The sequence below is a fragment of the Xenopus tropicalis genome, chromosome 3 (assembly GCF_000004195.4).
Source record: "Xenopus tropicalis strain Nigerian chromosome 3, UCB_Xtro_10.0, whole genome shotgun sequence".
Lineage (NCBI taxonomy): Eukaryota > Metazoa > Chordata > Amphibia > Anura > Pipidae > Xenopus > Xenopus tropicalis.
In genome coordinates, this window is record NC_030679.2 from 140650862 (window position 1) to 140678254 (window position 27393).

The 27393-nt window shown below is 42.9% G+C and overlaps 1 protein-coding gene across 7 annotated transcripts in view; it reads right to left on the bottom strand.

Annotated features, from left to right (window-relative positions):
- cacna1a (calcium channel, voltage-dependent, P/Q type, alpha 1A subunit) overlaps positions 1 to 27393 on the bottom strand; it is a 132006-nt gene that overhangs the window by 4190 nt on the left and 100423 nt on the right. For 3 of the 7 annotated variants that reach the window (XM_031899455.1, XM_031899451.1, XM_031899457.1), the window contains 12 exons: positions 22349 to 22414; positions 21869 to 21969; positions 20780 to 20930; positions 19406 to 19533; positions 10958 to 11054; positions 5653 to 5758; positions 5064 to 5171; positions 4746 to 4846; positions 4182 to 4282; positions 3647 to 3785; positions 2773 to 2889; positions 1479 to 1517 (listed from right to left, as the gene is read on the bottom strand). In XM_031899455.1, coding sequence (XP_031755315.1) covers positions 1479 to 1517; positions 2773 to 2889; positions 3647 to 3785; positions 4182 to 4282; positions 4746 to 4846; positions 5064 to 5171; positions 5653 to 5758; positions 10958 to 11054; positions 19406 to 19533; positions 20780 to 20930; positions 21869 to 21969; positions 22349 to 22414 — 1254 coding nt within the window. Of the gene's footprint in view, positions 1 to 1478; positions 1518 to 2772; positions 2890 to 3646; positions 3786 to 4181; positions 4283 to 4745; positions 4847 to 5063; positions 5172 to 5652; positions 5759 to 10957; positions 11055 to 12705; positions 12803 to 19405; positions 19534 to 20779; positions 20931 to 21868; positions 21970 to 22348; positions 22415 to 27393 lie in introns of all 7 variants that reach the window. The other 4 variants (XM_031899453.1, XM_031899454.1, XM_031899452.1 and 1 more) reach the window with 4 other exon arrangements.

The window sequence follows — 27393 nt, forward strand, 5'->3', positions numbered from 1 at the left end:
ATAGAGGCCCCTAATAGCCAATCACAGCCCTTATTTGGCACCTCCATGAACTTTTATGGTGCTTGTGTTGCTCCCCAAGTCTTTTTACATTTGACTGTTGCTCACGAGTAAGAAAAGAAGGGGATCCCTGGTCTACACAGACCACAGGACATGTGATGGAATGGGTGGCCTAACTGGGCAAAGAACGACGTGTTTATCAACCTGCACCAACAAATGGATCCTCCCGTAGTTGCTGGCTTTAGAATATCTGTCCAGCTCATGGTGGATGAACATCATAATAAGAAGCTGGTTGGAAGTTTGATGCATCTTTTATAAGGGGAGGAGGCAGTGCTGCCCCATAGCCTTGGCCTGGAAACTGTGTGACTTATGAGGCCTATGTACAGGATGTTGAAAATCAGAAAAACGTTTGGCTGCGTACTCCTATTTGGCCTACTTTGGGTATTACATCTACTCTGTCAAGTCAACAGGATGGACATGGCTCCCACAATTCCTTGCATGACATTGTTCTTTTTATCCAATCCTGCCCCTGGATATTCAGCCAACTATACAAATACTGTTCAGTGCAGAATGCTTTATTTTTTTTGACTCATCTCTATTGGATCATTCTAGTCTTTTTATGAAGAACTTCACCTAATAGGTTTCTATGGATTTTGTTCTCCACACCAGATCTGATAGATGACCCCTGCAGAATATCATAAGGAATTAAAAACATACCATACCTCTACAGCTTGTGAATAGTATACAGCAAGGCCACTGAAATGCTATATATTGGACATTACACAGGGAAAGATATCTTTTTGTTGTATAAGCAAACAGAAGCCCTTTTAAAAAAAAATATGCAGCCTTTTTGTGATTTTTAATGAAATAATATGGTTTGGAACAGTTCCCTAAGCCCCACCCCCTGCTGATGTGACTGACTACTTTGAGACTCAAATAAAATATTACTGTAGTCGACTGCCCTCAGCCTGCCTTCAGCCTGCATCCTCCCAATCCCACAATCCCCTGCACAGTGCAATGCATTGTGGGTTATGTAGTTCCGGCATGCTGTCTGTAAGCTGTGGGGAAGTTTTTACATTTTGTAACATCAATGTTTTAGTCCCTCCTCCCCTTCTGTGTTCAGATCTAACTAATTAGAGACAATTTACAAATATGATAAATATTGAACATCCTTTTACTTCTCAGTTATATCTCCCCTCTGATAGGAAAGTATATTGCACATATTGGGGAAGGGCAGCACTATACTATACAGTTTAGTGACAAAACCGCCCCTTTATGGCTGAACTGCTTTATACATGACCCTTTGTATGTTCCACTCCTTTCATGCATGATGGAAATCACATTTACAATAAGCATAGATGGAAATTAGAGCAAGAAGAGAAAGAGAAGGAAACCAGACAAAGAGAAGTGTTGGAGACAGGATTGAGAGATAGAGGAAAGAGAGACACAGAGTGAAGAGACACAATAGAGGAGTTACATACACTGAGATTACTCCCTCTGGTTCGGGTTTTCCTTCGCTGCTACAGACAAGACAAGAGACAGAGGGGAAACAGTAGGGAGGGAGAGGTCCAGGCCAACAGCAAGGCACAAGGTGAGAGAGATACAACAGGACAAAAAAGAGCAGGAGAAAGGGGGCAGAGAGAAAAGACAGGTTAACACGGTTACACCGAAACAGTTTCAAATAAACAGCATCCTCATCAGGGGCTCGAGGGTTCTGAGATGGACACGGTGACCACGAGAAGGTGCATTACACAATGACAAGAACCATGGAAATATCAACGTAGCACGGGCCTCATTCAAACACAAGCAAAGTGATAACATGACACAGAACAGAGAGAGCAGGAATACGAGTGGGATAAGCATAAGGCAGGAGAACATCTCTAGGCGAGAGGACAGAAGGGCAGAAAGAGAACGGGCACAGAAACATAAGGAAAGGAAGAGCTGGGATGGTGCCCGGGCCGGAGAGGATAGCCGGGAAATGAAGAATGCAGTACATGCTATATAGCGGCTGGGATGAGCAATGCACCCTTTTACCACTACTAATGGGTAAAGGTCATCCCTTTCTCTATTTCCTACAGTTTAGGGCCTGTTTTATCCCAGCACTTACCTGGCAGACAATAAATGAGCCCTAATGCTTGGATACAGCTTGCTCTTACAGTCACACACGTTTCCAAACCTCGACTGAATTTAAGCTAAATGAATCTGGGCTTTGAGCTGAATGGAACACCGTTTCAACACCGTTTCTATCTTGGACTTGCAAAGAGAGCTCCATCAAATGTTTCTTGGACCCCTACAGGCCCAGACTGGCAATCTATGGGTTCTGGCAAATGATTCCATAGACATTCACTTTTTATTGGGCTGGTGGGGGGCTGTTTGGACCTCTGTGTCCTTAAAATGCCAGGGCCTATTTTGAGCCCCAGTCCAGGCTTGGACCCCTAGTATTTTGTTTAATTAATACCCACCCCAGGCCAATAAGGTGGAATAAACATGGACATAATGACTTGATCCTCCTAGCTGATTAAATAATATTCTTGTAATGGTTGAAGGTTTGCAATGGATATGTTGTGAGCACTGAACCTCCACCCTGGTTATCCTCTCATGTTATTTCTGTGCTGTGTATGTTAATGTTATGGTAAGGGACCTTGGCATAGCAGCTTACAGTGACAAATGGAATCCCCCTACTATGCATATACCTGGCAGGATGAAGATTTTATTAGGAAATGGTATGCAGGCAACAAGTTTTATAGCACAGCCAGCAAGGTACAAAGAGCTTACCTGGTTATCAGCTGGAAGCCGTGGCATTGAAGCGGCTCTTCCATGTCCCTCCATGACCAGGTACTGCTCGCTGTCTGAGTAACCGTCCCGACCCATGTCACTCATCTCTACAGACTGCTAGACAAGAAGAAGTCTTAAAAGGGAGGTTCTATAAACACATAATATGTGAGTTACAAGGCGTTGCTGTTCTGTGGCAAACGGGGAAGGAGCACAGAATCATAAAGGAGACATCTTAAGGCTAATGCCTCATGGGGAGATAAGTCACCTGTGATAAATCTGTGCTAGCGCAGGCGACTAATCTCCCCGAAAAGCCTTTCCACTGGCAATAAAGGGAATCGCCGATGGAAAGGCCCAAGGTTATCCAAATTCACGCCGTTGTCCTAGGCGACTAATCTCCCTGCAATGTGATCCCACCGGCTAGAATGTAAATCGCCGGTCGGATGGCATACGTGCCGCTGCAATGTCCCGCAGTAGCCCGAAGTTTCCTCTGAAGACACCTTTGGGCGACTTTGGGACATCGGAGCGCATTAGCCATCCCACCAGCGATTTACATTCTAGCCAGTGGGATTGCATTGCGGGAAGATTAGTTGCCCGCGACAACGGAGATTTGTCGCAGCATGACTAATCTCCCCGTGTACCCCTGCCCTTAGACACACAGAGCTACTAGAAGCAGCTACTTACCGTGGCTACTAAAATAGACAATGCTGATAATTTACTGAAAATTGTGTCTGTGTGTGTTTTAGCAGAAACTTTTCTCAGCATTGTGGCAGTGTGTCAGATGCAGGTGCCAGAGCTCCAGAGTGGGCTCATGGGATATGGAAAGAGGTGAGGGGAATTAATAAGTAAGTAAAAGGTAAGTGAAAGTTTTGCTCACTTGGGAATTTGGCCAGCTGTTGGTATTTTCCTGTGTGCGCGCCCTCTCTGGGCTCCAGGTCCCTGTTTTCTGAAACATCTGCTGGGCCCGTTGGGTCATCCAAGACTGGCTCTCCTTCATGCCCCCTTCAGGCAGCCCCCTATGGAAAAGCAGATTGCACATGAAAGACTGTTCGGATGAGATGTTTTATCACTTCTACATGTTTATCCTCAAACTGCCAGACATTATGAACCAACCACTGACCCTAGAACTTTCATGTCTCCAAGTGTGGGAATTGCAGTGCTTCAGACACTGGTAAATTGGTTTCAGGTCTGGAAATCCAAATTCACCAATCAGATATTTGATTTCAAACAGCAGACCAGGAATGTGCCAGCTGTTTGGCTGCTAAGGCTGATGACCTGAAGTAAATTGTGTGCCTGCTATTGCATTACATACATGGTCTGTAATATTAGGATAAGGAGTTCAGACAGCTGAAGAAGTTGGTTGCACAATGGTGGCTATACAAGTGCTGAATAAGATGTACAAAGAGACTTACATTTCTCCAGCTTGGGAGGACGGCAAAGCATTGATTCCTAAGGGTCCATCCTGTGTGGGCGATGGTGGTTCCATTCGCTGGAACATGAGAGGGGTGCGGTTCTAAAAAAAGAGATAAGAATGGAACTTACCAAACTGTCAAATATTTACACAATGGGTAACTGAATTATTGCTCAGAACTGTAAGATAGAATAGGCATCAGTTTTTGCAGCAAGAGAAAACAGCCGATTTGTGGGAAGCCTTTGTATTTGTATTGCCTAGTGGAAGTTGTTTTTAGAAGGGAGTGAAAGGGAGGTAACCTAGATATAATCTCAGGATCAAATCCAGCATGTCATGGGTCAAAACAGTATCATTTTCCCATAACAGGTCCCATAACAGCTTGAAGACCACTGGCCTCTTGGTCAACCTGGTCTGCAAAATGTGAAATAATGCATAATTGACCCACGGCACTGGAAAGCACTGCTCTAAAGAGCCAGAGTCAGACAGGTCTGCCAGTAACAAAGGGTCAGAAGAGCAGGAATACTGTTAGTTAGGGTAAGGCCTTGGGATGACAGTGATGTCTTACCTGTTCCTCCTGCAGAGCCTGAAGCCTTTTTGCTTTGCTCTGCCTGTAATACTCCATAATCATCATGGCAGCATAGATCTTTCCAACAGTGAGGTCAGTAGCTGAGAAGAGACAGAGGGCAATACATCAGATAGCCTTATTGGGTCTACCCGTACAATGATCAATACACACTCAGCCATCTAGCCCTGGGCTAAGACCACATACAGGTTCTTGTACCTTGCTACTTTTTTGAAAAGTTGCAGCAAGTTACCTGTGTGGCTCTAACCCAACACCATACCTCACTCTATACTGTATACCGCACAGACTCAGTTGCCTTACACTTATGTGGGGTCACCAATAGGTCCAGTGTTTTCTGGGACATGTTTGGCCAAATAGCCATCATTTCCTTTCTGAGTTGACTGTCCATCTGCTGCTTGTCTGCCCCACCTGCAAAACATAAACACAAAAAGGCACGTTAGACTGGATCCTCAAGTAATCTATATAGTGTAACATTGCCTGCTGTGGGCAATTGTATCTGCTCTTTAACATGTCTGAGGGTGATTGTTACGAAATAGTGATGTCATACAAAAAGGTCTATGGGCATTCTGGAAGCCATACAAATATATTATTGGGCGATGGACCTCCAGTTGGACAACTCTGTTGCAGAATATCTCATTGTTTCAGTCTCAATATGTTCCAAGGACAGTCCCTGATTGAAAGAAGCTCGTGGCCATTTTATTTCAGCCATGAGTGTGACTATTGCAAATGCAGATGATAGAGGAGTAAACCCTTTATCTGTCAGGGTGAATCCCATTCCCAACACTGATAGAAATGTGTGCTGTTTCTACTGATACTGATATTTGATGTTCTGCATAGAGGCAACATATTCCATGAGGAAGGAGTGGGCTGAATTCATTCATTGACTTACCCTTGGCAATCTTGATGTCCAACGCAGTTCTAATCAGAGCCATCAGAGTAGAGTTGAAATGCACAGTGTTATCGTCAGCAACAGGAAGATCCATTCGGAGTAACCTCTGCAGGAACCCACAGAACAATGTGTAAGCTCTCTGGAGCACAAGAGCCCCTCACATTTTCCCCTTCTATCCCCAGGACTTAGAGGCTCTGAAGATATGCTGTTCAGGTAAAATCATGTTCCTTGGCCTGCCCACCAGCATGAAATACTCTGCAGTGCTCACCTAAGACTCCAAGTCTTATTTCTGCAGTCTAGAACCTAACAATTTACCTTAGAAATAATGTTTTCTATATTAATAATGGCCCCCGCGACTGCAGAGAATAGAATGTAAATGGTCACAGAGCCTCTGAGTTCTGTCATGAAAAACCCAAGTTGTTTGTTAACTGCTCCATCACCAGAGAGACTGAAAGTGGACTAGGTGTTAGGGCCAACTGTTACACAGCCCACCCGTCTGGCAGTGAAGAAGTTAAAACTGGCAACAGGCAGCACGAGCTGTAGGCAAGATCATCAGGCGAGAAACACAGGCCAAGATTCTGTACATGCAACGTGCAGGATCGCTATGTGCAACGTGCAGGGACCCCCATGCAAACCCTTAGCACTAGAACTCCTACAGAGGGAGGGAGCACAGGGGAGAGAAGGGGGCTGGGGAGGCAGTAAAGAAAGGCGAGAGAGAGATAGAGAGAAGGTGAGACGGAGGGGGGAATGGTGAGAAGAGAGGGAGTAAAAAGAGAGAAAAAGATACATTCACAAAACAGCTGTGGAACTTGGTGTGCACCAAAGATGGACAAGACACCCCGCATCACCAAGTAGAACTTTTGCCACACTACATTACCAGATGCCCATTTCCTAGCACATCAGAAGACAGGTAAGACGGGAATCATAGGACTTTACTAATACAGGACATTTATTAGGGGGATGGGTCCAGTAAAACAGCCATAATAGATACACAATGGTTATTGGGTGGAAGGTCCAGTTAAAGAGCAGTCAGAGAGAAAGGATAGTTCTGTAGTGCCATAGTATATAATACATGGTTGGAAATTCCAGGACTGGTATGGGTTAGGTTCAGTAGTGACGGTATAATGGGCACAGGATACGTAAAAGGTAAGGAGAGAGTGCTACGTATCAGGCAGAAAGGGGCAATGGGTCTTGCCTTGTGAGGAAGGGTTAAATAAACTAACGATGCTATATAAATAAGACTAGTAAGCCCTTAAACAGGCTGGGGAGTCATTAGAGTTAGATTAAGGGATACATTTGGCCTGCAGGTCTCCCGTTGGACATAGCTAAGGCATATTCCAGAATAGGCTGCAAATGAACAGCGTAGGTATAGGGAAAAACATCCTCTACTAATACATATAGGGGTATGGAATAAAGTGAGAGTACAAACTTCAGGGGAGCTAGGCTGAGTGGCCATATAGAGCACTGGCATAAATACATGGGACCTATAGCATAACAATGTTATATACAGGGCAGGTTAAAGGAGAGGGTAAAGGGGTAGCAGCCTGCAATAGAGCAGGGACAGTTTAGTTATAACCTATAACAGAGTAGGCATAGGCACAGGGCAGTTATAAGGGGGCTTATAATAGAGTAGGCCTGGTTGTAAGGGGAGGGACATTATAGATATGGAATGGTTATAGGACATTTATAAGGGAAGAGGCCTGTAACAGCAAGGTAACACTTAGACTTGGCTTTCTTGATGTTGATGTCTATGTTATTATAGGGGTATAATGGGGGTGGGGGGCTTGTAATAGTGCAGGGTTAGAGGGAGGGCCGTGTATAAGATAAGGGATAGGTACAGGACAGTTATAGGGGAGAGAACCTATAATAGAGCAGAGATAGGTAGAGGACTGAAACAGGTGTAGGAGCCTGTAACAGAGATAGATATAGGGCAGGTATAGGGGAGGGCCAGTAACAGAGTAGGGATAGACACGGGGCAGATATAGGGTGAGTGGCCCACCGGTTAGAGCAGTGATAGGTAAATAACTGTTAGATGATAAATGGACTAGTAACAGAGCAGTGGTGGGTGCAGGCCAGTTAATGGGTGGGAAGTCCAGTAATATTATATAGGCCAACATATCCTTTTGAGGGGGAGGCTTACTAATATGTCACATTTGAAATCCATACATCCCTAAATTAGGCATGTTCCATAAGCCTTCTTCCTTAGAAGCATATTATGGCCTTAGGCATTAATAGATCAGTGATTGGCAGGGGTCTGTTACGGGGTGGGGGACCCATTAATGGAACACCTATAGGTTTAGAAGAATCCCCTTGTATAGCATGCAAACCGTATGATGGTACAGGACACATACAGGCCACAGTGTCCTTGAATAAAGCAGTGATAGTTACTGGGTATTTAACAGGGCAGTCCCTGGCAAGGGGCATCAGTAGGCAGAGAACAATATCAGGGTAAGATGTCTCTCGCTATCACTGAGGTCATATTTACAGATATTTAGGAGGCAATATAATAAAAGGTGCGAAGTTTGCTACAAGTCTAGTAGTAACTCCCTGGGGACCAATCAGCAGGTAGCATTTACTAGTCAGCTGCTTGAGAGCAAACATCTGGTTGGTTGCTATGGTTTACTAGACCTGGCGCACACTTGGCTCTGTCCAGTCTATTATATGAGCCCATTTATCTGAACAACTGATAAATAACTCATTTTTGCCTTTGGATAAGGGAACTAGTCAAGCAAGATAGTGGGGGGTAAGGGGGAGGAGGGAAACAGGCCTGCAGCATCCTTTGAATGCACTGTGCACTTACCATAGTGAGTGTGGAGAGAGAAGGAGAGATACACACAGGCGAGAGAGTGAGAAAGAAGAGGGATGCCAAGTAGAAAGAGCGACAGACTCAGCTATGCAAAGTCGGGGACATTTTAAACAACTGTAGTTCTAATCTTGGTCATGGCACAGTTCTGGTTCTGGTTATCCGTCACATCCCCCTTTACAGATCTGCACCATCAGCTGGTGAAACTAGTAAGGATAACGGGGAACTAGGGGTAGCTGTGGGGCATTCTCCCAAGATGCCCGTACAATGGGCAATGCATTATACCCCTTGACTAGAGGCCAGGAGATGGTTCTATTGAGAGTATTCAGCACTGGGGGTGGTTATCGCCATTACAACCATCACTGAAAATACAGGTGGGGCAAATGTTGTGTTGACTTCACCCAGTCTACCACGGCCCAACACAGCAGAGCAACCATGATAACGCTCTAATTAATAAATGGAGTGACAGGGTGATCCGAGACAAATGTCTAGATAAAGTCTGCTCCATCTGTAACTAGATTTCCTAACTATTTTGCCTTTTGCTTTATGGTCGCCAACAAAAACCCTTGGGTCCTGATGAATGTCTACGAATCAACACACAGCCCAAATGGTAAAGCCCAAACAACGGAAGCCTAATAACCTGCTAAAGCCATCTCACATCTCTATTGCTGAAAAGATAAGGAACCCACCAATAATTACACCAAATACATATTACTGAGTCGTACTATGGACTCTTTACAGGCTCCAATTTTAATTTGAGTGGACTACAATAGTCTTCTGTGAACTGGTCCTCTGATAAATCCTCTTCCAGTCATCTCTAAATTCAGAAGGGGCATATGTGCCAATAGGCAAGGCTTGCCCTCTTACATCAAGGCAGAAAATTCTAATCTAAAAAGTACATGCCTCAGGGAGCTATGTTGTTACCCCTTAGCCTAGAAACCCACATGTTATCAGGAATAATGCCCTGCTTCAAAGCAGAGAAGGGGCTGGTAACCAGTCAGTTCTACTTTAGTCGGAGTACTCCTCATCCCAAGCTTTCAAAATCCCATGAAATGAGCCTGCACCTTTACTCCTTTACTACTCAGATCATCTCAATGGTTTGCATTCAACCAAAGGAGAGTAATTCTGAGCTGTTCCTTGGATTCAGCCCACATGTTCTTCTATGTAAGTTATTCCTCTTGTGCCCACAGATCACTGTGCATAGTCCCAGCTGCTCACTTTAATTCTGGTCTTGAGGGGACAGAGGCACAATGTGAAGCTAAGCTACCACAGACCCATATATGAATGAAAGTGCAAGGGTTGACTCCATATGTTCTTGGCTATCTCCTTGCTGACTGACTCCATATGTTCTTGGCTATCTGCTTGCTGACTGACTCCATATGTTCTTGGCTATCTCCTCGCTGACTGACTCCATATGTTCTTGGCTATCTCCTTGCTGACTGACTCCATATGTTCTTGGCTATCTCCTCGCTGACCGATCTAATTTCCTCATAAGGCAATGCCCATTTCCTGAAACCTTTCCGTTGGAACTATATATCAGCACTACAGACTGCCACTACAACAGCAATGTCAACCATCAACAGGAACCTTCCTCCAAAGTGAATTCTGATCTGCCAAAAGAACATTCCACTAGTGCTTGCATAGTATGGCAAATTTTACGGGAAGGGGGTGCCTTTTCCAGTCGTAGTCCTTGACTTTACTGTGTGTCCAGCTTTACTGAAAGGTCACAGACTTCCATATTGCCTCCAAAAGCCCTCCTATTGAGTATTGATTTCTAGCAAGGGGGCAAAAGGTTATTTTAGCAGGGGGGAAACAGTAAGCAACTGGAAAAAAACAGGGAAAACTTTCTAGGTTTCTTCATTGCCATAAATATATGCCAATATAAGTATTATAGCCTCCTATGTTTGCTCATGGCCTGTAAAAAGGGACACAATAAAACCATGCCAACAGAGGTATTCTACTATGCCAAGGTTACCAGGAAAATTTCAGGGTAAAGGCAACTGATGTAAGAGCAGTCAAAGCTTATGCCAATATAGGGTTTCATTGCAGGAGCTGTGGTACTTCCATGTCTCGCCACGTAACATACCATGGGGGGCTGTTTGGTATAAGAGTTTGTATTCTCATTATACTTACTACAGAGAAGCAAAGCAACAACCAAAAGAGCTAGATGGAGGTCCTATTTATATGTCTTAAGTTTATACAGAACACGTCTCCAGAGACAAACACGTACACATTGACATCACATCTCCACATCAAAATACCCCAAAGAATTACATTAAAAGACAAGGTAAATCAGAAGATTCTGGCTACAAGAAAGATCCTGGTGTTGAAGAACTTTATGGGTATTTTTAACCCTCCTGCCTCTAAAGCAGAACAACCTAGTGTTGACCAACTGAGCAGCAGAAGGGTTAAGTTACCTATCCCTTGTGGGATAAAAGGTTGAATGACGAACCAGGGTAAAAGGATGGGTTGCACAGGGATGGGTATGGGAGGGGGATCTACCTTATAAGCAACTCGAGCAGGGCATTTCTTCCCCAGACCCAAGGGAGGCGAGATAAGTCTGAGCATCTCATACAAGTCTGTGTATTTCATGCGACCCCTGGGAACAGAGAGAGAGGAGCCAAAGAGGCAAGGAAAGGGAAACAGAAGATGGGGTAGGTGGAAAGAATTGGGGTAAGGGGGAGCATGAAAAACGAATAGGACAATGGAGCGTTGATTGGGTTGGTGGCATTTTGGAACCCACATCATTACAAATAAAAAAGTTGGCAAGATGACAGTATAGATGATGATAAATACATATTTTGGTGTTGGGTGGTTTATTGGCAATGAGCGGATAAGAAAGAACAGAGAAAATGTTAACAAATGGTGTAGACAGATGGAAATGAATGAATGTAAGAAGGAAAAATAAGTTCAAAATATTAATCCAAGCAAAGAAGTTAAAGAACATCACAAAAGTGGGTAACAATGGCAGCAGGAAAATAATGTGAAATGGTCCGATGGCAAGATAAAAGGTGATGGGAATAATCAAAAGGAAAGAGTATTCAAATAAAATAAATAAAAAGAATGGTTACAGGTCACGTAGAGTAAAAACAAAAAGGCAGAACATGGAGGAGGAAATAAGAGGGAAACGACAGGGAAGGAAGCCAAATAGAAAGTGAGAGGAAGAAAAAAAAAAAAATGAGCAAGAAGAGAGGTATTAGCCAGGACACACGAAGGAGGCAGGAGCAGGATTCACAGGTAACTTGGAGAGAAAGAGGGTGAAAAGAGATTAGATCAGGTTATGTCACGGTCTGAGAAGGTGGCACAGACAATGTGCGGAACACCCCCTCGCTCCCCCAAGGGAGGCAAGTAGCTGCTACTCAACTGACCACATCACAAAGGAGGTGCTCTTTCAGGGCATTTTCCTGGAGACAGCTACCCCAAGGATGGATAGACTCTTGTGAAATCAGCCCTAAAGCTCCTCCAGCCCACAATTCTGCAGTGACAAAACATGTCTAAGCAGCCCTGGTGCATGCTGGGGCATGAAGGAAAGTCATGAACAGGAAATCATTTTTCTGTGACCAACAGTAAAGGCAACAATGGAGTTTTTTTCCCCCTGAATATATCTGCAAGGGTGATAGTGATCTCCTTTTACGGCCTCTCTCCAGAATAGGAGTTTGGAAAGACTTTGCATTGACCCACCAGTGTGGATTGGGGAATGTTTAGAGGAGAGCAGGAAGGCAGATGTTTTCGGTGGTGGTGGTAAAGGAGTGTGTGAGACGGGCAAGGTTTATGGAATGGGGAGGGAGATCCAGAATGGTTAATGAAACCCCCTGAGACCCCTCCGCAACCTCCCCCTCAATCAAGCAATCCTTTTTTTTTTCTTCTAATGCAGGCTCCCAACTCTACAAAACCAGTACCCAACCACCCATAATGCAGCAAGCCCATGCTTCATCTGGGAATTACTGACTCTTTAGCTGCCACAGGGTGATCTTTCAACCCCCAAAGTAGCCAAAGAGAGGGGATGCACAATGTGTACACAGCTGAATACAGCTTTGTATAGAAATATATATATGGCATATATATATTAAAGTAGAAAGGTGAAAGCAACGCACATTCCGCTGAGATTCTTGCAAGGGATTGGGGCTCATTTTGAAGGATGGGGGAGAGGGGTATTATCCAAGGGTGAGATAAAGAAGGGGATCAGATGAGGGAAGGGAGGGTGGTGGAATTTTTTGGGGTTTTTTTGTTTTTGTAACGGTTTTCCAAACCTTGCAGGCCACCCTGTGGGGGCATTTCTTCCCCAACCCCAGCGGAGGGGAGATAACCCGTAACAAACTGTACATGTCCTTATAATGAATACGCCCGCTGAAATAAGAACAGAGGGGTGGTTAGTAAGAGTGTGAAGCATTCCACTGTCATCCTCCCTCTATTTATAAAAACCTCTAGGTTAAAGAAATGTGTCTAAATATTGTGCATGTTCCAATGAATATCTGTACTGAAGAGCTGAAACCCAACATTGATTCGTTGATTGAATGAATACCTCTATCAGACTGGTGGCTTATGCTTGGTGTCAACTAACTCCATCTTATTGGAACAATAATCAGCCAGGCCTGCATCTAATTCTTCTTCACTCTACATGGTACCATGAAATGAGGCCTCAGATATGCCTGGAGCAGATAATTATCTCCTAAACAAAATGGATGCTAGTTGAGACCTCTGGATGTGACATGTTTGAACAGGAGGTGAAAGAAAGGGTATGACTATAGATAAGACTTTGGAATCAAGGTGGTAATGTGACTTAATGAACAGGTCGACCCACTACAGCTTAAATTCTATTATATGCTTTTTATTATATACAGAATAATATTCTATTAAATGCTGTCTACCATAGATTAAAAACTAAAAGCAAAGATTGGATTGGTTACTGTGGGTCCCTGCAACCCATTCATATCAGAATTACCCTGATTAAGTCCAGAGTGCTCATTTGGTTGATTTTCCTTGATTTCTTGTGATCCTTGTAATATTAAAAAGGATTTTGATTGGACCCCTAAATAAACAGTTACATATAAAGATGGAGAGTGAAACTCTTTGTTAGTATGTTAATACACGGAAGACCTAAAACACGCGGACAGCAGGGGACCGTCGTATGTTTTATACGTGCAATTGTATAAGCTGAGAGCTGCAACAGGAATAACACAAACACAAACGACCCATGGATATATACACAAACGGATGTGTATGGAGAAAGATGGCTACAACAGATCTCTGTATGAAATAAAGTCATCATTTAATGCCATAATGCATACATTACCCTCTTTTTAATTGCTTTAAAAAACTGTTACAGGTCTGGGATGTAAAGGAGTTGCCCATTCCTATTGTGAGCAAGTGTATCTGTGCCCAGGGGGTGAAATGTGTTCCCATTGGCCCAGGGGTAGTGACTGTAGTGATTCCTGTTTACTAGTCTATATTAGGGCAGGGAACACATGGTTCTTTCTCTTTGGATTGCACTCCATGAAGGGGGTGGACGCTGCTGGAGAGCAAGAGCTAGGAGGCCTATGTAAAGAGTAATAAGCCCTTATCTAACCAAGGCCTTCAGTTGCCCATACACACACCGCTATAACATTGTTCTGAATTATAATCCCGATAATTTTTGAACCATGGCAAACAGTCGTTTAGTCAAAAAATGTAATTGGATAACAAGAAAATCCACTCTTTATATCCCTGGGGGACCTATAATGCATTTTTGGGACAGCACGTTTGTACGTTTGTTGTCTGCCAATTATTTTATGTCCAGAACATCCTCTGATTTGTCAATTTTAGGGCTTTATCCTACAAAAGCTGAATGTTAGTTGCATATAAACGTACATTCAATATCCGAATGTTCCCTGGAAGCCGAAGACTGGGATAACTAGTAGAGCAGATTGAGCTCCACAAGGATATTGTAGTGTGGGTGGTTCCTAGGCACCTATCAGACTGTGGGGACTACATTTGGTAGGGCAGTTCTGTTAAAAAAAGTCTACTGTCCCCAGTTAAGGATCACTGGTGCCCAAGCTTCTTTATCAAAACGAACGTGCTATAAATTCTAGTTCAGCCTGGAGACCCTTCCTCTACTACTACTGCGAGGGCCTCCCTGAGGTGAGGACTTGTATGTAGCAGTGCTCTGCCCCTGAGAGCCCCCTAATGTTCAACTTTAATAAGAATTTTCTTCTATATATATATATATATTTAAAATAAGCCTTAGACTCTGTCCTTCTGAAACTGAGCAAACTGGAATTGGGGGCAGCAGATAGTCCTCGGGTAAAGGTCCCCATACACGGGCCAATTGTAACTGCTGATATGGGTCCCTTGGACCGATTCGGCAGCTTATCGGCCCGTGTAGGGGCAGAAACGAGGGGCCTGCCTGAAATTGGCCAGATATCGATCGGGCAGGTTAAAAAATTCAGTCAGATCAGGGACCACATCGGCTCGTTGATGAGTTCCACTAACTGACTGCCCCATTGCCGCCAATATAATTCGATCGTTTGGCCACAGGGCCAAACGATTGAATTAGCCTACACGCTCCCCGATATCGCCTACCTGTAGGTGGGGATATCAGGTGAAGATCTGCTCGCTTGGCGACATCACCAATCTTAACGTGTATAGGGACCTTTAGTAAATAGTACAGCATCTACTACTCAACAATTTTTGCTGGTGGTAAACTTAAGCTTTATAGCTAAATGTAGGCTCTAAGGGGGGTTGGTTATATGGTCACTCTTGCCATAAACTGGTGTGAACTTATTTAGATCCATGGCTATCTGGCAGGGGTTTTGGTGGCACACTTCACCCAGCTTGCCTTAAGTGGCTATGTAGTGTTGGGAAATGATATATATATTTTTCTGTGTATAATGAGTCTTTCCCCTGGTTGCACAGCCACATCTATGGAGAGAGCTAAAGGTTTAATGAGAGTAACAGGTCAAAAATAAGGAGGAAGAGGATGATCATCAGGGTGAAAAAAATGGAACTCAAGCTAAATTGCCCCTAAGCTCAGTTCTACTCACCTATCCCAACACTGTCAGCCTTACTGGTTCTATCACTCGCGCTGGGCTGGGGGCAGCACAATCCTTCAGCAGGCTGGAGTACTGATTACAGCTATTCTCTGGCCTATGAAAGGATCGCGCAGCCCCCAGTGAAGTGTGACTTACAGAATTGACTCTCTCTCCTGATTGCTGGGCTGGGGGGGTGTCTTAGATGTATGTTGGGCCATAAAAAACTAATTACTAGCTGTTGCAGGGACATGTCAGTATTACTATAATGAAACATTTCCAGTAGTTATTTGAAAGTGTATTATTGAATGCAGTCCCTTTCATTTCTCTACTCTGCAGGTTCTAAGTTCAAGGGGAACTCCGGCTTCCGAACCAAAATTTGGTAAAGAGCCCCACACAACACAGAAACCCCTAATATACATATAACTGTAATCTGTTCCTTCAAAAAATATGAATTAACACTATTTTTATATGCTGAAATCCAGCTGCAAAACAGTTCTTCTCTTTCTGCATCATTTGAAATCCTGGCAGGGGAGGAGGGACTAAAACATTGATGTTACAAATTGTAACAACGTCTCCACAGCTTACAGACAGAATGCAGGAACTACATAACCCACAATGCATAGCACTGTGATTTTCCTTTCCTTATTGATATCACATGTGCAGGGAATTGTGGGATTGGGAGGATGCAGGCTGAAGGCAGGCTGAGGACAGGCGACTACTGTTACATTTTATTTGAGTCTCAAAGTAGTCAGCCAGCTCAGCAGGGGGCTTAGAGAACTGTTCCAAACCATATTATTACATTAAAAATCATATTTTTAATTGATGTATATTGCAAAGTTGCTTTAAATGTTTACTTTTCAAAAAGCTCAAGTTGTGTTTGGGTGGAGTTCTGTGAAGAAGCACTATGGGAAATGGAGTCTTGGCCGGAGGAAAGCTGGCTTCTACTACATTCAATAGCAGTTACAATTTCTTTGAAACCACTGACTATGTGTATTGTAAAGTTACTTAGACTTACACATTCTTTCATCATTCTTGGGGACGGAGTTCCAGTGAAATAGATCTGTAATAGTTCTGGTTTCTGGGTAGGGTTGGACTCCTAGTTCCAGCTTAGTAATATACATAAGTATTTGTTGGTGCTGCTGGACTGTTGCAACATTCAACAACTACTTTAGCGGCAACCGACGTGCCAGGAAGAATACGGACAATAAACACTGCTCAATGTGTGTATGGGAACTGCTTTGGCACTGCAATTGACCCTCTCCAATGTTATTTCGTAATGCCCACAATAACTAAAGGCATTGGCAAGGTGCCATGCCCACACAAAGACATAGAGGACTAAGCACAGACAGATGAATATAGTGGAACAGACAGGAACACAACACTGCTTGGACATGATTAAATGTCATGACTTTGGGGCCCAAAGTGAAAACAATTATATTTTGAGGAAAAACTCATTAATAATATGTTTAGAAGTGGGGCAGAACAGGACTGAATCTCCATCAGTGGAATTCCCTTGGGGTCAACCGGCGGTGCCACGTGGCAAGGCAAACTCCATGTTTGTGTCACCTTATAGAACTACTGTATAATATTCTGTCTACCAGTCACAAAAGGTTTATTTTCCACTACGTTTTTTTTCTCTAATATAAAGCAAAACTTTTTGTTATAGCAGTCTGATACTTTGCTGAATGGTGTGCTGGGAAGCCCTTTTATTTTACAGGTATGGGGTCCGTTTTCGGGAAACTCATTATCAAGAAAGTTCCAAGTTATGGGAAGACCAATAATTCCTTTTTCTTTGTAATAATAAAACAGTAGCTTGTACTTGATCCCAACTAAGATATAATTACCCCTTATTGGGGCAGAACAGCCCTATTGGGTTTATTTAATGGTTAAATGATTCCCTTTTCTCTGTAATAATAAAACAGTACCTGTACTTGATCCCAACTAAGATATAATTACCCCTTATTGGGGGCAGAACAGCCCTATTGGGTTTATTTCATGGTTAAATGATTCCCTTTTCTCTGTAATAATAAAACAGTACCTGTACTTGATCCCAACTAAGATATAATTACCCCTTATTGGGGGCAGAACAAGCCTATTGGGTTTATTTAATGGTTAAATGATTCCCTTTTCTCTGTAATAATAAAACAGTACCTGTACTTGATCCCAACTAAGATATAATTACCCCTTATTGGGGCAGAACAGCCCTATTGGGTTTATTTCATGGTTAAATAATTCCCTTTTCTCTGTAATAATAAAACAGTACCTGTACTTGATCCCAACTAAGATATAATTACCCCTTATTGGGGCAGAACAGCCCTATTGGGTTTATTTAATGGTTAAATGATTCCCTTTTCTCTGTAATAATAAAACAGTACCTGTACTTGATCCCAACTAAGATATAATTACCCCTTATTGGGGGCAGAACAGCCCTATTGGGTTTATTTCATGGTTAAATGATTCCCTTTTCTCTGTAATAATAAAACAGTACCTGTACTTGATCCCAACTAAGATATAATTACCCCTTATTGGGGCAGAACAGCCCTATTGGGTTTATTTCATGGTTAAATGATTCCCTTTTCTCTGTAATAATAAAACAGTACCTGTACTTGATCCCAACTAAGATATAATTACCCCTTATTGGGGCAGAACAGCCCTATTGGGTTTATTTAATGGTTAAATGATTCCATTTTCTCTGTAATAATAAAACAGTACTTGTACTTCATCCCAACTAAGATATAATTAATCCTTATTGGAGGCAAAATGATCTTATTGGGTTTAAAGGGATTCTGTCATGATTTTTATGGGGTACTTTTTATTTCTAAATGACACTGTTTACATAGCAAATAATTATTTCTGCCATTTAACATTTTATTCTTGAACCAACAAATGTATTTGTAGCTGTAATATTGGTGTGTAGGCGCCATCTCAGTGCATTGTGCCTGAATCTGAGCTTTCAGCCAGCGCTACACATTAGAACTGCTTTCAGCTAACCTATTGTTTCTCCTACTCCCATGTAACTGGAGGAGTCCCAAGCCGGACTTGGATTTCTTACTATTGAGTGCTATTCTGATACCTACTGGGAGCTGCTATCTTGCTCCCTTCCCATTGTTCTGCTGATCGGCTGCTGGGGGTGAGGGGGGGGGGGGATATCACTCCAACTTGCAGCGCAGCAGTAAAGTGTGCCTGAGTCTGAGCTTTCAGAAGGAGCCAGCGCTACACATTAGAACTGCTTTCAGCTAACCTATTGTTTCTCCTACTCCCATGTAACTGGAGGAGTCCCAAGCCGGACTTGTATTTCTTACTACTGAGTGCTATTGTGTGGAGCTGGGGTTAGGGGCAATTAGGTGCTTAGTGGTGTACATGGATGTCTTTGTATATATAATACTTTTTTCTTGTATGAATGGGTATAATGACTGGCTAAAACAGTAGTATTAGTGGGAAGGGTTGGCAGTATAGGCACTGTTGCATTACACAGGGCAAACTCCCATTCAGTCGCCTGCATAACCATTTAAATGAACATTTTCCCATCAGCCTGTTGGCTTTGTCCAGGCGATGTTGCCCCTTGGGGAGTAATAACTGAGTTTCACTGTTGTCTGACTTTATTAAGCGCCTGTGTATATCTTAGTTAAACCAAGCAGGTTCCAGTATTTGGCTTCCATTATGTTCCCCAGGTCATAGTCTTCTTGGTTGTTTCATCTCTTTGACTTTCCTTCTGCTGTCTAATTGGCAGATCTTCTTGCATTTGACTGGACTTTTTTCAGGTTTGTTGTTCTACTCATTTTTAGATTGTTTCCTAATCAACCAACTCCATTAATTGGCTATTAATCCAACGACTAGGCTCTGTCCTGCTGTAATATGGACTCTCCTGTACCTTGCAGCCCAGCTGTACTAACTCTGAATTCCTATATACATTTTACCCCCTTCCCCATTGTTGAAAACTCACCAAGCGGCAGGATCATACTCCGCCCATACTCGCACGTATTCATCAAGGTGATGAGGGCCCAAGATGGATGAATCACGGGTCAGATATTCAAAGTTGTCCATGATGACAGCAACAAACAGGTTTAACATCTGCAGAGGTACAGAACACATGTGTTTATGACTTAGGCTTATGCTAGGGCAACTTCCATCAGCATTTCATTTTTGATTAGAAGAAACATTGTTATAATCAACCTGTGAATGTGTTCTGTTGCAGGTTCTGGGAGATGAACTCCGCTTCCTTGTTGGACTAGCTAGGGCTATCTTTATTTAAATACAAAGGTAAAGGTGACAAGGCCCGTTTCATATGGGTAAAGGTCCCCATACACGGGGCGATTCTAGCTGCTGCTATAGGGGTCCCTTAGACCGTTTCGGCCCGTGTATGGGCACTACCGACGGGCCTGCCTGACCAATATCTCGATCGAGCAGGTTAGAAAATATAGTCGGATCGGGGACCGCATCGGCTCGTTAATGTGGTCCCTGGACCGACTTTGCCTATGCCCGTCATTATAATTCGATTGTTTGTCCCCAGGGCAACATCCAAGGGGTTGGGGAGCAACATGTGGCCCCCGAGCCACTGGTTGGGGATCCCTGGTTTAACGCAAGTTGATGGAATCATGTCCTGCCATCATGCTACTTACATTAGATGTCCTGTTCCACAGAGATCAGTTCAGTTGAAAATGAGATTTTTTTGCACAGTATTAAGCCTCACCTCCCAATTGACAATGGGAAAGAGAGCAGTGTTGGAAATTGAAGTAGAAAAAACTAAAGCTCTCTGTCTGGGTAAGTGTTGGGCAGGAATTGGAATAATATACACAGGGGGAAGCCACAGCTAAGCCTAAAACTATTGAGTGTGTGTTTAATCCCAAGTGTACTTACTCTTTTACCTGCTTAACTTAGTGTATTACTATCATCATCATCACATTTTATTGTCTAATTGATTTTTCATCCATCCTCATATTCCCTATATTAATAATTGCACCACCCCACACAAGTAAAGTTGCCACCTGGCCGGTAATTTACTGGCCTAGCCAGTCATTCACCAGCTAGGGCCGGCACCAGAATTACAAAATTACCAGCAATGTACTTACTATTACATTTGTTATAGCCTATAAATACCCCCCCCCCCCATCCTTTCCTCACCTTCTCTGCACTGATCAGCCTTTATAATCACAGGCCCACCTCATTCACCAATCACATTTACTCTTTCCCCACCTGGCCTGCCCATTTCCCCTCCCCTTATGTCATAGCCACACCCACAAAATGGGGAAAAAAAACACACAATTCTACACACAGGTTATTTTGAGGCTTTCACCCATCATCTCTCTCTCTTACTCACCAGGAAGGAACAGAGGAATATGAACGACACAAAGTAAAAATAAGCAAATTCACTGCCGCACTCCTTCTCCTTTAATCCGGACCCGACGTCACATGGTCTCCCACTCAAACAGGACAGCATGATTTCATGCCAAGCCTCGCCCGTGGCACTGCTATAGAGTCAAAGAAAGCAGAATCATGTCAGAATTCGTACTTGCCAACCAAGAGGAAACGTATACTCTGTTTGTTTGGATGGTTTACTTTCCCTTTATTCCATGACTGACTTGTTTATTGAATGGTCCTTTTACCATTCCTGAAAATGTAACCTATAGCCTTCCTAATTTTTAAATAAACTTCTATTGCAAAGTCCTTGAGCATCTAGTGTTTTCTTGCATGCACGATACTTAAAGCCTACAAACGCTGCACTGATTGGATTCTTTTATATGCCAATATATATAGGCCCAGACTGCCTGAATGCACACTGAAGGGTCAGGCTCTTAAATCCCTTAGTACTCTTGCACTTTTCCCCAAGTTTTTGTAAATGAACCCCTGTTGTCTTTCATTCTCAGTTTATAGAATCTCATGGTATTTGTGGACTGTGCCATTCATGGATCTTCTCTTACGGTTCTTTTCAGTTTTTTTTTTTTTTGTAAGGGGTCCTAATCCCAGATGTACTACTATCTGCTGGGATTCCAAAAGATTCTGATAAAGGACCTCAAGCTGACTTGCTTTACACTGTGCCCCATGGAAAACCCATACCGTCTTTTGTGCTTATGAGTGGACATGCTGTCCACTTGTATGCTCTCCATTAACCATCAAACCAAAATATAAGAATACTTAATTGTAGTCCCTTTCTGAACAGCAACATGTAGTCTATGGTTGTAGAATGGTTGTTGCTTTAGCAACCAATCAGTAGTAACTTGTTGGTCTAGTCCAGATACTTAAATAGAAATCTGTATGATGGTATAATGGTATGTTCCTGCATAATCATCAAAATCAGAACATGTTGTGTGTTATTATATCCTTTATTTATCAGGCACTGGTTTTGGTAAAGACCCTGCTACTGTATGTGTGGGAAGGGCTGAATGAGCAGAAAGAGGGAGAAACTCACCGGAAGAGAAGCATAAGAGCTTGGAAAAAGTTGCGGAAATTATTGTGCTCGGTTATAGCTGTGTCGTCGTCTTCTTCATCCAAGGCAATGTTACCGAACACCTGCAAAGGAAGGCATGAATGTGGTATAGGGGGCATACAGAGGGAATGCCAAGATGTGGAGTAAGAGAAGTATCAGCAGGGAGGCAAGGGAAGAAATAAAAGAATTGTTGACTGTTACTAACAGCACTACTATGACACTGATAAAACATAGTCACACAGACAGAAGCACAAGAAAGAAAACATGAAGAAACATTCATCCAGGTACATCTGGAATACAATGTAAGTACATAGAAAGAAACCTCAGAGAACACACAGTCACCCATGAACATACACGCATGGACAGATATTATTCATTGAATAGCCATAAACATACACAAGTACATAATGCACACAAAATAGGAAGACACGTGTACACACACAAACGGGTTCCAGCACGGACCTGCATGCCGATGATGGCATAAATAAAGAACAGCATAGCGATCAGGAGGCAGACGTAGGGTAGAGCCTGTGAGGGGAGAGAGGAGGAGGTAAGAAACAGCCTATCTGGCAGCTCCAGATCCAAAGCCAGTCATCATTGACAAATAAAGCACATTATCAGATTCAACATTCATCCCTCCCTGATTAGTTCTTTATGAAACATCCAGGCGTGAAGCACCCAGAAACCAAACATCTAAATCCAACACCCATATTGATGCAACCAACGGTCAAAGAGATTAAATAAATCCATTCCACATACCAAATCTCAACATATACATCATCCAGAGTGATCCAACAAACACCAGGCAGATCCAACAACCCAGACAGACAAAACATTCAGTTCTTTATTAATAGTAGTTCTATATATCCCTTAGAGGTCCATTCAACACTGAACCAACCGGTGGCTCCTTCCCTTCAGTTGCAGAACTTGCAGCCTCCGTTGATCGAAGTTGTAGCTCAATCAAGCCAAACTATTGGATTTCCCTACCCAGTAGTATGGTCTCAGTTATAACTTGTGTCCAGCAAATTGCTTATTTCATGCAAAAATAAACAAAGAATACCCCTAATGCCCATCAATGCTACCCCTAATGCCTAAGATATCAACTCAAAACCCAACCTGTATAGCATTTCAGAAAACTGAACTGAAACAAAAAAAAGCCAATAAATGTTCAATATCAACCTCAGCTTAGCTCAAGTTTTTTGGGTATCTTAGCAAATATTTGGGACCAAGAAGCACGGTTATAGCGTTCTTGAATGAAAGATTGCAACATTTCAGATGGCTTTTCTGCTTTAAACCTTACCTCCTCCAGTGCCTTTGAGGATCCACCATGTGTTTCCTGCTCCTTAGGAAGTACCTTACACCAGACTCTTCCTATTCTCAGATCTGTCCCTCTTAATTTTATGCTTTAAAATAACCTCTGTCTGTGCCTATAGAATCCTCCCTTGGCCCTGAGCCTTGCAAGATCCTCATTCTGATTTTGTGCTTTGCAGAGTTATCCTCCTGTCCCTGAGCCTACATGATCCTCCCCCTGACCCTGCGGTTGGAGGATCCTCCTTCTGATCCTCTGCCTTGCAGAGTTATCCTCCTGTCCCTGAACCTACAGGATCCTCCCATTGACCATGGGGTTGGAGGATCCTCCTTCTGATCCTCTGTCTTGCAGAGTTATCCTCCTGTCCCTGAGCCTACAGGATCCTCCCATTGACCCTGGGGTTGAAGGATCCTCATTCTGATTCTGTGCTTTGCAGAGTTATCCTCCTGTCCCTGAGCCTACAGGATCCTCCCATTGACCATGGGGTTGGAGGATCCTCCTTCTGATCCTCTGCCTTGCAGAGTTATCCTCCTGTCCCTGAGCCTACAGGATCCTCCCCCTGACCCTGCGGTTGGAGGATCCTCCTTCTGATCCTCTGCCTTGCAGAGTTATCCTCCTGTCCCTGAGCCTACAGGATCCTCCCCCTGACCCTGCGGTTGGAGGATCCTCCTTCTGATCCTCTGCCTTGCAGAGTTATCCTCCTGTCCCCGAGCCTACAGGATCCTCCCCCTGACCCTGGGGTTGAAGGATCCTCATTCTGATTCTGTGCCTTGCAGAGTTATCCTCCTGTCCCTGAGTCTACAGGATCCTCCCCCTGTCCCTGGGGTTGAAGGATCCTCATTCTGATTCTGTGCCTTGCAGAGTTATCCTCCTGTCCCTGAGCCTACAGGATCCTCCAATTGACCATGGGGTTGGAGGATCCTCCTTCTGATCCTCTGCCTTGCAGAGTTATCCTCCTGTCCCTGAGCCTACAGGATCGTCCCCCTGACCCTGGGGTTGGAGGATCCTCCTTCTGATCCTCTGCCTTGCAGAGTTATCCTCCTGTCCCTGAGCCTACAGGATCCCCCCCTGACCCTGGGGTTGAAGGATCCTCATTCTGATTCTGTGCTTTGCAGAGTTATCCTCCTGTCCCTGAGCCTACAGGATCCTCCCCCTGACCCTGCGGTTGGAGGATCTTCCTTCTGATCCTCTGCCATGCAAGATGATCCACTTGACCCAAATACTAAAGAAAACCTCCTCTTGATCCTATTCTTTTATGTTCCATCAATGACACAGTGCCTTCAGGATCCTTTTACCAGCTCTGCCCTGTGCAGGATCATTCTCTTGGATATGCGTTTAACTCTCCTTTGCAACATCTTAACGCCATACTCCTAATGCTTCCAACTCTGTACCCCGCTACTAACTTCATGCTATGTTCCTGCATGTGACTCCTGCACTCTAATGTATTCTGCTCCAGACATTATACCTTGTTTGTCTATGAAGATTTTCATTCATCCAGGTCATGGTATATCTAGTATATATAAATCTAAAGCAACTAACCTAACAAGTCCATTTGCTTTAGATTTATTTATACTAGATATACCTTGTTTCTACATTTTTCTAGGGTGATATTTTTATTATTGCTGGGTCTTTTTTAGTTAGTTTTAACTGACTGCTACTTCAAAGATCATTTTATTTGCAAACCTGTATTCATATTACATGACTGTAACACCTGTGCTCTAGATGACCTATTTCCTGGCCATTATGTCATTGCGTTACGATTTTATTCTGCTACTGAGTGGGAAACCTGTTAGATCTGTTCTCTAGCTTCGTCTTGTTGATCTTACTCTCAACTCCAGAGTTCTGCCACTTCTATTAGGTTCTGAGTTGAGCTCAGTGTTATTTGATCTGTTTGCCAGAATTTCTTGTGATGTGATGTAGTTGTTATGCTCAGATATGTCTCATTCTCTTGTACAGGTTCTTTTAGATGACGTTGGGTTGATACTGCTTCCTTGTTTTGTATCTTGCCTGTTTTTGTGTTCCGATGGTCCCATTCTCTACCTCTGCATTCAGATAATCACCCACCATTATGTCACAGAAAACATCCAATAATACCCCCTACAAATATACCTTAAAAATACCAGAACTGACTGTCTAACAGACACCAAACATCTCCGAAAGAAGACCATGCCGCCATCAATTAAGATTAGTACACAGTTCTAAAGCTATCAAGCTCCCAGCATCTAGAGACATTCAAAGTCGCTCTCTATTAAGAATGTGCAAATATCATTAAAATCCACAGAATTCAAAGAGGTCAGCCTGAAGCCATAAAGCTTGCATAAAGGTAAGGCACAAAGAACACTGACCATCAACAGAGAACCCATGGGCACTCAACATCCATAACGATCTAGTAGGCTATGGACACACTGCAAGACACACAACTGCAGGCAGTTGGCATTTTAAAATAACTAGCAAATGTTCCGTATCTCCAATAACCCTAAGGGACCATCACACATGAAGACAGTAACAAAAACCCCAGTTAACTATAATGTAGACAACAACAACATGCACAAGAGCACCATAGTGAACATGTACTGAATGGATAATATCATCACATTATTGTACATTTCACACCCCATTGCCTGAATAATGTTCTGCGGTACTGCTCATTTGCCCCCTCTCCATTAGTTAACCTTTCTTGTTTCCCAAACTCTCGCTATCTAATTCTTTTAATATATGACTATAAATAAGGCAAATGTCTGACTCTTCCAGACAGACGATCAATGCTTTTGCCCTGGCTTTTGGCAACCAAACGGCGATGAAATAAAATGTGTCTTGAAAGTTCCTAAAACATGATTACGCTGCTCTTTAATGTAAGGGGATTAACGTGATTAAAAAAAATAAGCTTCCGCAAGCAGAAAAAAAATGGAAACTGTAGCCATTCTCACCGAAAAATGAAGTCAGTTAACTACAGTGGCTCAATATGATCAGTGTTTTGGGGATTAGATAAATGTTTTGTTTGATGATAGGCTCCTCTCAATCAGAAAGAACAAACATCAAGCGCTGAGACATACAATAAATGCACAAAGAACTCCAACTCCAGAAACATCTTGAAAGCAGCAGAATATCTACACAGTTAACATCGAACAAAACAAATAACAGCAGTTGATTACAACATAAGTTCCAGTATTTCGAGTATTTGAGGAAACCATAAGCCTTGGTTACAGAGAAAACCAAACCACTTTACTTACTCCACCTAACCCCGAAACATCACAACACAGAATGTATCTAACAAACAAAGACATCTAGAGAGGTCCAATAAGTACTCAACATTGGAGAGACTCAAAGGAACACATTGGAGAGACCAATCAGGTTCTCAGCCTCAAGAGATATTGGTAAGGCATCCAGTAAAGGCTTAAAAAGCAACCAATAATATCTATTATATATATATTTATATTAAATAAGAAACACTCTTAAACAGAGGCCAACAATTCTGCAGACAACTAACAAAGGCCGGTTCAGCATAAATCTATCAACTACGGTGAAGGATCCCACATTTGGATCATACTTGCCGGTGTTCTGAGGACATTACACAGACTTAGAGAATAATGTCAGATTTCACTCACGCCCTTCACATTGACACAAATGCTAAAACAATGAGGCTACATAAAGTGAAATTAATCAGAAGAGCAGCCCAAAAAAGCACCAATGAAGATTCCTCGGTGTCTTCGTCAAATACATTCACTAAAAATCAGATTATTTATTAAGTACAGAAGTCAAGCAAGGAACAAAGAGATATCTGAGATAGACCCAGCATTCAACACAGGACTGAAAGTAATCAGTTTAGCACTCTACTGAATGGTGTCTTGTCTTCTATCAAACCACAAACATCAAGGTATTTTGAAGTCTCAAAGATTGAGCTCATTTTTAATGGTTTACCAAATTATCAAGATAAAAAATACATTAGGAATTCACAAAGGCTGAACTCTTGTCAGTTATATAGTAATCTACCAAACAACAAACAGCCAGAACTCACAATGACTTAGTTCCATCTATGTTCTAGTGTTCTCCAAACTCCCAAGATCAACAAACAGCCAGAACTCACAATGACTTAGTTCTATCTATGTTCTAGTGTTCTCCAAACTCCCAAGATCAACAAACAGCCAGAACTCACAATGATTTAGCTCCATCTATGTTCTAGTGTTCTCCAAACTCCCAA